Source organism: Salvelinus fontinalis, chromosome 6 (genome assembly GCF_029448725.1).
Source record: "Salvelinus fontinalis isolate EN_2023a chromosome 6, ASM2944872v1, whole genome shotgun sequence".
NCBI lineage: Eukaryota > Metazoa > Chordata > Actinopteri > Salmoniformes > Salmonidae > Salvelinus > Salvelinus fontinalis.
Window position 1 is genome coordinate 78,811,219 of NC_074670.1, and position 12,732 is coordinate 78,823,950.

At 44.0% G+C, this 12,732-nt stretch overlaps 1 protein-coding gene across 2 annotated transcripts in view; it reads left to right on the plus strand.

The window, feature by feature from the left end:
• The window catches only part of LOC129858508 (TSC22 domain family protein 1-like), a 64,217-nt gene that overhangs the window by 39,746 nt on the left and 11,739 nt on the right, over nucleotides 1-12,732 (plus strand). Inside the window, exon 1 of one of the 2 annotated variants that reach the window (XM_055927799.1) lies at nucleotides 11,729-12,038. The exons of the other annotated variant lie outside the window; for it this stretch is intronic. Within the exon in view, the coding sequence (XP_055783774.1) occupies nucleotides 11,803-12,038 (236 nt within the window). The 5' untranslated portion in view covers nucleotides 11,729-11,802. Of the gene's footprint in view, nucleotides 1-11,728; nucleotides 12,039-12,732 lie in introns of those variants that run through there. 2 annotated transcript variants of the gene reach the window in all.

Below are 12,732 nucleotides of genomic sequence, written 5' to 3' on the forward strand. Positions count from 1 at the left end.
ATTAAATACCGTAAATGCAATTTAATTGGACATTCAGGGTCCCATGTTTGTCTTCCGCGTTTCTGGTATTTGTAGTCTCTCCCCTGTGAGATGATCACTGATCACTATCTGTGAGACTGTACAGTAAAGTAAAGGAGAATGTGACACTGTAAAGTAAAGGAGAATGTGAGACTGTACAGTAAAGTAAAGGAGAATGTGAGACTGTAGAGTAAAGTAAAGGAGAATGTGAGACTGTACAGTAAAGTAAAGGAGAATGTGAGACTGTACAGTAAAGTAAAGGGGAACTCAGTTGGTGAGGACAGAGCCCTCTTTCACAGTTGGTGAGTACAGAGCCCTCTGTCACAGTTGGTGAGGACAGAGCCTTCTTTCACAGTTGGTGAGGACAGAGCCCTCTGTCACAGTTGGTGAGGACAGAGCCCTCTTTCACAGTTGGTGAGGACAGAGCCCACTTTCACAGTTGGTGAGTACAGAGCCCTCTGTCACAGTTGACGTAGATATTAGCTGAAAAGAGAAAGTGGCAGAGCTGACACAGTCAGTCGTCAGTGAGACTTAAAGCACTGCAGAGCCTAATGTAAAGTCCATTTATATGTTTTGTCAGCCTGTGTTAGGAGGAAGTGGATCTGTGGCAGTCAGGCAGTAAATTGGGGCGAGGAAGTGTGTGTGTGTGTGTGTGTGTGTGTGTGTGTGTGTGTGTGTGTGTGTGTGTGTGTGTGTGTGTGTGTGTGTGTGTGTGTGTGTGTGTGTGTGTGTGTGTGTGTGTGTGTGTGTGTGTGTGTGTGTGTGTGTGTGTGCGTGTGTGTGTGTGTACGCGCGCATGTGTGCGCATGTGTGTGTGTAGTGCCTCTCTTTTTCAACACTGCCCTGCACCCCACTCCTCTCCCCACTGCAGATGGACTTGGTAATATAAACCTTCCGTGACAGAAAGTCCTCGCTTTGCTCTGTTATTCCCCCTTCACACATACACACAGACGCACACATCCATATGGACAACACACACACACATACATCCATACAGACCACACACACACACACACACACACACACACACACACACACACACACACACACACACACACACACACACACACACACACACACACACACACACACACACACACACACACACACACACCCCCCCATCGTAATGGGAGACTGTTGTGTAATTGGAAGCATTGATTGTGTCCGGCCTAGCTATGACCAGCCGGCCGTGAATAACACACACAGACAGATTTGGGGTTCTCTGTAGAAAACAATACATTATTAATGAGTTAGTATGGTTAACGGAACCACTTCCACAGCACATGGAGGAATCAGGCACATCTGGAACAGTTGTGACTGGGTGCGTCTCACACAGTCACACAGGTATCCTGGAAGGATATTGACATCATTCCGTCAGTCGAGGATGCCTGGTTATTCTTCAAAAGTGCTTTCCTCACCATCTTCAATAAGCATGCCCCATTCAAAAAATGTAGAACCAGGAACAGATATAGCCCATGGTTCACCCCAGATCTGACTGCCCTTGACCAGCACAAAAACATCCTGTGGCGTACAGCATTAGCATCGAATAGCCCCCGCGATATTAAACTTTTGAGGGAGTTAGGAAACAATATACACAGGCAGTTAGGAAAGCAAAGGCTAGCTTTTTCAAACAGAAATTTGCATCCTGCAGCACAAACTCCAAAAGGTTCTGGGACACTGTAAAGTTCATGGAGAATAAGAACACTTCCTCCAAGCTGCCCACTGCACTGAGGCTAGGAAACACTGTCACCACCGATAAATCTACGATAAATGAACATTTCAACAAGCATTTTTCTACGGCTGGCCATGCTTTCCACCTGGCTACCCCTACCCCGGTCAACAGCCCTCTTGCTCCCCACAGCAACTTTCCCAAGCCTCCCCCATTTCTCCTTCACCTAAATCCAGATAGCTGATGTTCTGAAAGAGCTGCAAAATCTGGACCCTTACAAATCAGCTGGGCTAGACAATCTGGACCCTCTCTTTCTAAAATAATCCACCGCAAATGTTGCAAACTCTATTACTAGCCTGTTCAGCCTCTCTTTCGTATCGTCTGAGATCCCCAAAGATTGGAAAGCTGCCGTGGTCATCCCCCTCTTCAAAGGGGGTGATACTCTAGACCCAAACTGTTACAGACCTATATCTATCCTACCCTGCCTTTCTAAAATATGCTCTCGTTGGCTGTCCCTCGCTTCATATTCGTCGCCAAACCCACTGGCTCCAGGTCATCTATAAGTCTTCGCTAGGTAAAGCCCCGCCTTATCTCAGCTCACTGGTCACTGAATGCAGCACCCACCTGTAGCACGCACTCCAGCAGGTATATTTCACTGGTCATCCCCAAAGCCAACTCCTATTTGGCCACTTTTCCTTCCAGTTCTCTGCTACCAATAACTGGAACGAATTGCAAAAATCACTGAAGCTGGAGACTTATATCTCTCTCATTAACTTTAAGCACCAGCTGTCAGAGCAGCTTACCGATCATTGCACCTGTAAATAGCCCATCTGTAAATAGTCCACCCAACTACCTCATCCCCATATTGTTATTTTTTTTTGTGCTCCTTTGCACCCCAGTATCTCTACTTGCACATTCATCTTCTGCACATCTATCACTCCAGTGTTTAATTGCTAGATTGTAATTATTTCGCCGCTATGGCCTATTTATTGCCTTACCTCCCTAATCTTACTACATTTGCACAAACTGTATATAGACTTTTCTATTGTGTTATTGACTGTACATTTGTTTATCCCATGTGTAACTCTGTGTTGTTTGTGTCGCAGTGCTTTGTTCTATCTTGGCCAGGTCGCAGTTGTAAATGAGAACTTGTTCTCAGCTGACCTACCTGGTTAAATAAAGGTGAAATAATAAAACGTTTTGAAAAAGGATGTGATTTTGGACACACCCACACAGCCTCTGTCTTCAGTGCTCCACTGAGTTGGTTTCCATGCAGGCTGTGGGTGCTGCGCATGCTGAACAGTGCTTTTTTCCGAGACCCTAACGTTACTGTACCCACATGCAATGTGAACAACAATGTTCATGGCTGTTTCAGATTCTCCTATGGCCCAGAGTAGCCTCTGTCTGGAATGAAGAAGCGGTTCTATAGAACTAGAAAATATGGGCTTGTATTCATAAAGTGTCTCAGAGTAGGAGTACTGATCTAGGACCAGTTTTGCCTTTTAGATCATAATGAAGAAGCTTACATTGACTGGGAGGGAAACTGATCAAGCACTAACACTCTGAGAACCTTGTGTGCCTTGGACTGGCTATACAGTAAGACTGAAGCTTACCAAATATGTCTACACCAGAAAATGCCTATTTCATTCCACTTAGTACAGTAGCTATTATTCCTCTGCTCCCAGAAGTGAAACCATATCAATGAATCTTATACTCTGATGAAGCTCTTTACCTAATTTACTGCCAGGAAATTACATTTGTAAAAGAGAAATTGATGCAGATAAAACCCACAATTCAATTTTGCTGATAAAATTTCACCAACTCAGTCCCAAATGGAAGCCTATTCCCTGTTTAGTGCACTACTTTTTGAAAAAAAAGTAGTGCACTATATAGGGAATAGTGTGCTGTTTGGGTCACAGCAAAAATGTCAACATCAACTACGGTGACTTCCTTGTTAGTCAGAACAGGTCCATATTGGATCGGGGAAAGGACTGACTCAATTTGTTGCAAATGTAATAATCATTGTGGTACTGTAGACGGATGGTAATATGATTTAAATCTCATTGAGCTCATTTTTTGTTTGGGCTCCCTCCAGTCCATGGCTTCTGTTTCACCTTGGGGACAAATGCTCTCAGTTGGTAGGGAAAAGACAATCATAGCAGCTACAGTATATTTTATGCATCCAAAATGGCACCTTATTCCCTATATAGTGCACTACAGATGTAGCATCTTAATTTGAGCCAGTTTGCTAGGGCAGGAAAATAATCCTACAGCAACATGAAATGTTGATTATTATGTAGATAATAATTAATGGATATTTTTTTAGGGGTTGATACATTTTTCATTAGGGAAAATCAAGTCTGGTAAAAGAGGTCAAATACAATAAAATGGGGGTGTAGCACTGTAATGGACAGTTACAACTGGGGGTGTAGCGCTGTAATGGACAGTTACAACTGGGGGTGTTGCGCTGTAATGGACACTTACAACTGGGGGTGTAGAGCTGTTAATGGACAGTTACAACTGGGGGTGTAGAGCTGTTAATGGACAGTTACAACTGGGGGTGTAGAGCTGTTAATGGACAGTTACAACTGGGGGTGTAGAGCTGTTAATGGACAGTTACAACTGGGGGTGTAGAGCTGTAATGGACAGTTACAACTGGGGGTGTAGAGCTGTTAATGGAGAGTTACAACTGGGGGTGTAGAGCTGTAATGGACAGTTACAACTGGGGGTGTAGAGCTGTTAATGGAGAGTTACAACTGGGGGTGTAGAGCTGTAATGGACAGTTACAACTGGGGGTGTAGAGCTGTAATAGACAGTTACAACTGGGGGTGTAGAGCTGTAATGGACAGTTACAACTGGGGGTGTAGAGCTGTAATGGACAGTTACAACTGGGGGTGTAGAGCTGTTAATGGACAGTTACAACTGGGGGTGTAGAGCAGTTAATGGACAGTTACAACTGGGGGTGTAGAGCTGTTAATGGACAGTTACAACTGGGGGTGTAAAGCTGTAATGGACAATTACAACTGGGGGTGTAGAGCTGTAATGGACAGTTACAATTGGGGGTGTAGAGCTGTAATGGACAGTTACAATTGGGGGTGTAGAGCTGTTAATTGACAGTTACAACTGGGGGTGTAGAGCTGTAATGGACAGTTACAATTGGGGGTGTAGAGCTGTTAATTGACAGTTACAACTGGGGGTGTAGAGCTGTAATGGACAGTTACAATTGGGGGTGTAGAGCTGTTAATTGACAGTTACAACTAGGGGTGTAGAGCTGTAATGGACAGTTACAACTGGGGGTGTAGCGCTGTAATGGACAGTTACAATTGGGGGTGTAGAGCTGTTAATTGACAGTTACAACTAGGGGTGTAGAGCTGTAATGGACAGTTACAACTGGGGGTGTAGCGCTGTAATGGACAGTTACAACTGGGGGTGTAGAGCTGTTAATGGACAGTTACAACTGGGGGTGTAGAGCTGTAATGGACAGTAACAACATGTTTTTAACAATGATGGGGATAGTTTGCCAAAATCAGGGCGGGATTGAGTTCCAGATCATAGGGCCTCTGTAGGTGATTGAATTGAGAATTGGTTGTTGTTGAATGTGGGTGAGCGTAGCTGTTGTCTGTTTCATGTTGAGTAGTTATGGAATTCATATGTGGTGGTGAAATAGTTGTTTTTGAAGAAAGATTGTAATAAGTGAGTTAAAGAGCTGTAAACAAATTGAACAACTTGAAGATAATTCATTTGATAAATATTCAGGAGTCCTAATTGTTTGAAAAGTGGAGCTGAATGGTCTTTTAAACCATCAGATGATTTTATTATTACTGAGCGTTTCTGCAGGCGATAGATTGATAGGAGTGTCACGCCCTGACCTTAGAGATCCTTTTTATATCTCTATTTGGGTTGGTCAGGGCATGAGTTGGGGTTGGCATTCAATGTTTTGTTCTGTGTGTTGTATTTCTATGTGTTTGGCCTGGTATGGTTCCCAATCAGAGGCAGCTGTCAATCGTTGTCTCCGATTGAGAACCATACTTAGGTAACCTGTGTTTGTGGGTAGTTGTTTCCTGTTTTCTGTTGTGTGTCTGCACCAGCCAGAACTGTTTTGGTCGTTTCTCTTTGTCATTTTTGTTATTTCAGTGTTCATTTAATAAATATGGACACGTACCACGCTGCACCTTGGTCCTCTCCTTCCAACAGCCGTTACAAGTAATTTGGTACGTTGTGTGCTGGTCCATATAATGTTACAGGAGGTGTGCTTATTTTTTATTGATCTTAGAGATTATTGTCATTATGTGTGGTTTCCATGACAATTTATAATCAATAAAAAGACCAAGAAAGTGTGTTGTACAGGCTTAGAGCATTGGGCCAGTAACCGAAAGGTTGCTGGATCGAATCCCCGAGCTATCAAGGTAAAAATCTGTTGTACTGCCACTAAGCAAGGCAGTAAACCCACTGTTTCCCGGGCGCCGAAGACGTGGATATTCATTCAGTTGTACAACTGACTAAGTATCCACCCTTTCAGTGACAATTTGTTGATTTTAAATCACTTGGAGATATTTGCAGTTTATCATGAACAATATTAATACGATCATTGAGGTCGCTGTGAGAGTAAAACACACATAATAGGGGACCAAGAATTGATCCCTGCGGCACACCACACTTAATCTCCCGAATTCTTTTGAGAGAGCCAGAAAAATACTGAATGCGATCATTTTCCTTATGTCTTTCGTCAATTAAATAAGTAGAGTGAGATTTTTCTGACTCTTTTTCTGTTTGTATAAGAGACTTAACTTTTTAAGATATTTTATTAATCTGTTATATGCAAGCTTCTCTAAAATGGTCGAGGTAGACGGCAAAAGTTGTCATTTTTAAAGTTTGATCAACTTTATGAATTGGAAAACTTTTGGCCATTTTCAGTTCATAGGGCACAATGCCCTTAGCAAATTATAGATTGAAAATGTGGGCAAGAGGTGTGATAATGAAATCAACCATTTCTTTAGCCAGTTTAGCGTCCAATCTGTCGTGACCTGAGGTGCTTGTCTACCGGTATAGAGTAGAGAGGGACCGGTATAGAGTAGAGAGGGACCGGTATAGAGTAGAGAGGGACCGGTATAGAGTAGAGAGGGACCGGTATAGAGTAGAGAGGGACCAAAATAGAGTAGAGAGGGACCGGTATAGAGTAGAGAGGGACCGGTATAGAGTAGAGAGGGACCGGTATAGAGTAGAGAGGGACCGGTATAGAGTAGAGAGGGACCGGTATAGAGTAGAGAGGGACCGGTATAGAGTAGAGAGGGACCGGTATAGAGTAGAGAGGGACCGGTATAGAGTAGAGAGGGACCGGTATAGAGTAGAGAGGGACCGGTATAGAGTAGAGAGGGACCGGTATGGAGTAGAGAGACAGGTCTGAATGGTCTTAGCACACTTTGTACCACTCACTATGATGTCAGCACTTGTGAAGCCTCCTGTTCAGAGAAGGCATCCACATCTGAGGTAAATCTGTACTGTGTGTGAACAGACAAACACAAACGGGTGACTTTAACCTCTGTAACCTTTTGTTCTGGTACATGACTCAACTCAAGGCAGCTCGTGCTTTTTTTCTCCAAAGCGCCACAAAGATACTTCCTAAGGAGGAAGGCTGAAGGCCCTTACATTTCAGCTTTTCATGTTTTCAGATCCAGTTGTCATGGAAGAGTCTTGCTTTGCACGACACCACTGTCAATGTATAGGAGAGTGACTCCACTGTCAATGTATAGGAGAGTGACTCCACTGTCAATGTATAGGAGAGTGACTCCACTGTCAATGTATAGGAGAGTGACTCCACTGTCAATGTATAGGAGAGTGACTCCACTGTCAGTGTATAGGAGAGTGACTCCACTGTCAATGTATAGGAGAGTGACTCCACTGTCAATGTATAGGAGAGTGACTCCACTGTCAATGTATAGGAGAGTGACTCCACTGTCAATGTATAGGAGAGTGACTCCACTGTCAATGTGTAGGAGAGTGACTCCACTGTCAGTGTAAAGGAGAGTGACTCCACTGTCAGTGTAAAGGAGAGTGACTCCACTGTCAATGTATAGGAGAGTGACTCCACTGTCAATGTATAGGAGAGTGACTCCACTGTCAATGTATAGGAGAGTGACTCCAATGTCAATGTATAGGAGAGTGACTCCACTGTCAATGTGTAGGAGAGTGACTCCACTGTTAATGTATAGGAGAGTGACTCCACTGTCAATGTATAGGAGAGTGACTCCACTGTCAATGTATAGGAGAGTGACTCCACTGTCAATGTATAGGAGAGTGACTCCACTGTCAATGTATAGGAGAGTGACTCCACTGTCAATGTATAGGAGAGTGACTCCACTGTCAATGTACAGGAGAGTGACTCCACTGTCAATGTATAGGAGAGTGACTACCCTGTCAATGTATAGGAGAGTGACTCCACTGTCAATGTGTAGGAGAGTGACTCCACTGTCACTGTACAGGAGAGTGACTCCACTGTCAATGTATAGGAGAGTGACTACCCTGTCAATGTATAGGAGAGTGACTCCACTGTCAATGTGTAGGAGAGTGACTCCACTGTCAATGTAAAGGAGAGTGACTCCACTGTTAATGTATAGGAGAGTGACTACACTGGCAGTGTATAGGAGAGTGACTCCACTGTCAATGTATAGGAGAGTGACTCCACTGTCAATGTATAGGAGAGTGACTCCACTGTCAATGTATAGGAGAGTGACTCCACTGTCAATGTAAAGGAGAGTGACTACACTGTCAGTGTATAGGAGAGGTACTCCACTGTCAGTGTATAGGAGAGTGACTCCACTGTCAATGTATAGGAGAGTGACTCCACTGTCAGTGTAAAGGAGAGTGACTCCACTGTCAATGTATAGGAGAGTGACTCCACTGTCAATGTATAGGAGAGTGACTCCACTGTCAGTGTAAAGGAGAGTGACTCCACTGTCAGTGTAAAGGAGAGTGACTCCACCGTTTATATTTTTTGATTTAGAAAACAAACTAGGAAGATAAAGTTGTAAATCATTCCAAGTGGTAGATGTTTGTATTTAAAAGACAAGCAAAACAACTCAATCAAATTTACTGAAATAGACATTTTTAATACAACCCCTGTGAATACATTACTGTCTCATAGGACATGGACCATGTTAGTTATCATGACTGTCTCATAGGACATGGACCATGTTAGTTATCATTACCCTCTCATAGGACATGGACCATGTTAGTTATCATTACCCTCTCAGAGGACATGGACCATGTTAGTTATCATGACCGTCTCATAGGACATGGACCATGTTAGTTATCATTACCCTCTCATAGGACATGGACCATGTTAGTTATCATTACCCTCTCATAGGACATGGACCATGTTAGTTATCATTACCCTCTCATAGGACATGGACCATGTTAGTTATCATTACTGTCTCATAGGACATGGACCATGTTAGTTATCATTACAGAGGAACATGACATGAACTGACCGGATCATACAGAGGAACATGCCATTAAAAGACAGATGTCTCTACTTCCTGAATAACACGGTTCTCATGAGGGTGTGAAAATCAGGCAACATGGAGAGAGAGGAGGAGGCTCCGAATGACAAAGAGCCCTCAGAGAGCTTGTGTGTGTGTGTGTGTGTGTGTGTGTGTGTGTGTGTGTGTGTGTGTGTGTGTGTGTGTGTGTGTGTGTGTGTGTGTGTGTGTGTGTGTGTGTGTGTGTGTGTGGGTGTGGGTGTGGGTACGTGTTTGTGCATACATGCATGGGGGTTACAATAAGGTGTCCCGTTCTGCTGGTGTGGAACTGACCATCATTTAATAATTCACATATCAACAACAAAAAAAAGCGTACTATTTGTCATTGAATGACAACATGACACACTACATTGGCCTACTGCATGTGTTTCCATGTGAACGGTGGAGGCATTGGCAGGGCATCTATAATATGGACTGGGTGGCTTGTTGTGGTTGCTGTGTAACCAGACACCACCCAGACTGTGTCTCTTGTAAAGAGCGACTTGGGCGTTGTTAGCAAAGATGTTTCACCAACCAGAACGGTTCACTGTCTAGTCTAATGTTATGGAACACACGCTCCTAACTCACTCAGGTATAGACCACAGGAGGGGTGTGTCCAGCATAGCCCCATTCCGCTAGTGAAAACACGGTGCCTGTCTGTCTGTCTGCCTGAGTTGTAATTATTCAACCAGCCGACTTATATAAGCGTCTCTTCAGTGGCACCAGATAACAGGCTAACATGGATGGTGTGAGGAGACGAGAGCTGCAGAGGAGACCTGACTACATAATGACATGAAAGTAAAGGAGTGGCGTGGGCGCAACAGAAACAGAATAATAGATGTTTTTCTGTAAGGCTCATTGATCTTGGTGCTCCAGCAGCACAGTATACATGTTAGTTAGTCGCATGTGGGCCATCAGAGACGTGATCTGCAGCCCAAATGGCACCCTATTCCGTACATAGTGCCCTATTTTTCACCAGAGACCGATAGGCCATGGTCAAAAGAAGTGCACTGTAATAGGGAATAGGGTGCCACTTGGCAAGCAGAGGAAGAATCACCTTTTGTGGCCGTGTTGAGTAGGCTACACCTGGCCATCTGCCCAGTGAACCATGGAATTTGAATGGCCTTCATTCTTCCCAGTTCTTAGAAAGGTTATCTATTAGATAATGTCTACTAACATCTACAGATATCAGGATGAGTCCACTCCCATGAAAGATGCTGTATGTCCTAGTTAGTGCTGGTAATCAGACCCCCTCTGGTGGGGACAGTCTCATCGTGTTTAATGCACTCTCTTATCAACTAATACTCTCCATTATGACACTGTCTCTGAGAAGGGCTCTAGAACTTATCGTAGAAACGACTTCTCATTCTATTCTAATTCGGAATTGATTCTAATTCCATGAGTTCTACAAAGGGAGCGAGATCAGCTGTCATTGAGCTGCCCAGAACTACAGTGTTCTGCCCTGACTTCCTGGTAGAGTTTACAGGGGAGTTGACAGTGGTTTTGCGTCCCAAATTGATCCCTATTCTCTATATAGTGTCACTACTTTTGGACATCTTCCATAGGGCTCTGGTCAAAAGTAGTGCACTATATAGGGAATAGGGTGCCATTTGGCATACATATGTAGAGTTTAGAGGATAAATTACAAGGACTGTTCCCAGCCGTATTGACGGACCAGCGACAGAGAGAAGGATTTAACAGGGAGATGAGATTGACTGGTTTCAGGGTGTTACCATTGATCTGTCTCTGTGTTCCCACCGTGTCAGGACATATCTGCATGGATATCTGTTTAATTAGTCTGCATTATGTTGGATTTGTGGGATCATCATCATTCAGAATGATGTGTCAAATCTCTATCTAGCTAGGTATGAAATGAAAGTCTTGTTGACTTGCAATAGCTCAGTCAGTGGTTTCTACAGCTACTCTATGGACTAATACTGACACACGTTTCATCTTCAAACCTTATGTCATGTGATGCCCTTTGTTTTTGACATGATGTCCTGCTTCAACTTGTTTTATTATGTGAACAACAACTGTAACAGATCTACGGTACACTAGATCTCTCAATATTTCTGTTAGCATTTTGCCCAGGTACAAAAGACTGCCAAATAAACTGGATTGACTCATCTGTTGAGAAAACTCAGGCGTTTTGACATAAGAACATACTGTAGGTAAGACGATAAGAGGTTGGATTCATGTTCCGTGTTACAGAACAATGGAAGACTAGTGTCTTATTATGGACAAGATTCCATCAGTAATCAATAGATAAAACATTTGAGAAATGTTTCAATTTAAATCATTCCTCCTCATTTGTGAATGAGGTTCATATTCTGTGCATGGACAGCTGTTGCGTGAGAACGGTTGCCGATGGTATGGTCCTAATACGGCCTTGGAAAATCACATGACGAGGGCCACTATGTGCTGCGTTGTGCGTAGGCCTTGGCCCACATCCAGAGGTGTCCTCGTCAGTTTTCTCTTTGTGTTTTGAGAGAGAGAGAGAGAGAGATCGCTGAAGAAACTGAAACAACGGTGAATAACAGAACAGTGAAAGCATCCCTGTCTCACCACTATCCTCTCATTCGTTGGTTGGTCGTTGGAATGGGAACCTGTTGGTCGCGTCCTTGCGTTGTCCCACTCCCTAGCCAGGCCAGAAGCAGACCACCACTCCCAACCCCTGGGCCAGCCCAGCAAACCATGCAGCGACCAGCCGAGCCGCCTGCTGCCGTCCCAGCCCCGCTGCAGACACAGAGACGTCTGAGCAGCGTTGCGAGAGCCATGAACTACCACTACCAACCCCCCTACTCACCTAGTCTGTCCCAGAGGGGGTACCGGCGGTAAGTGGTGGTCGGAGCACGTTCGGCGTGTGTTCGGAGCGTTTTCAGAGCGTGGACGGAGGGTGTTCGGAACATGTGTGTGGATGGTTGAATGTTGTCATTACATTGTCAAGAGAAAGGGGATTGATTGGTTTGTTGAGAAAGTACAGGGACAGGCATGAATAGCAGGGAATGTTGACATTTGGTTGATTTGTAACTGGTTAATAAACACTAGGGAAGTTATATTCCTGTATAACATTTAATAAAATTAGTCTGGAAGTCTAAACGTATATTGTAGTAAAATACTTCTGTCTGTATATAAAATACTGAATCATTCTGTTTGATAAGGGAACAACTGTCATTATCATTCTTTCTTAGACCCTTGTTTTGCTACCAGTAGGACAGTGGGTCCATTGTCTATGGGTGAAGAACATGCATTGTGTTTACAGAGAAGAAGAGTCTGTCAGAGACATCTCCCCTCTTCTCTGAGTGACAAACTGATGGCTTGTGATTTGGTTTTCATTGTATGTCTCACTCCCACTTGTCAGTCCATGTATTTATGCTATTCTCTGCATCTTGGAGGCTTACCTTCAGCAACACAGCACCCTGCATCCCACTGCTGGCTTGCCTCTGAAGCTACAGTAAGCAGGGTTGGTTCTGGTCGGTCCCTGGATGGGAGACCAGGTGCAGCTGGAAGTGGTGTTGGATGGCCAGC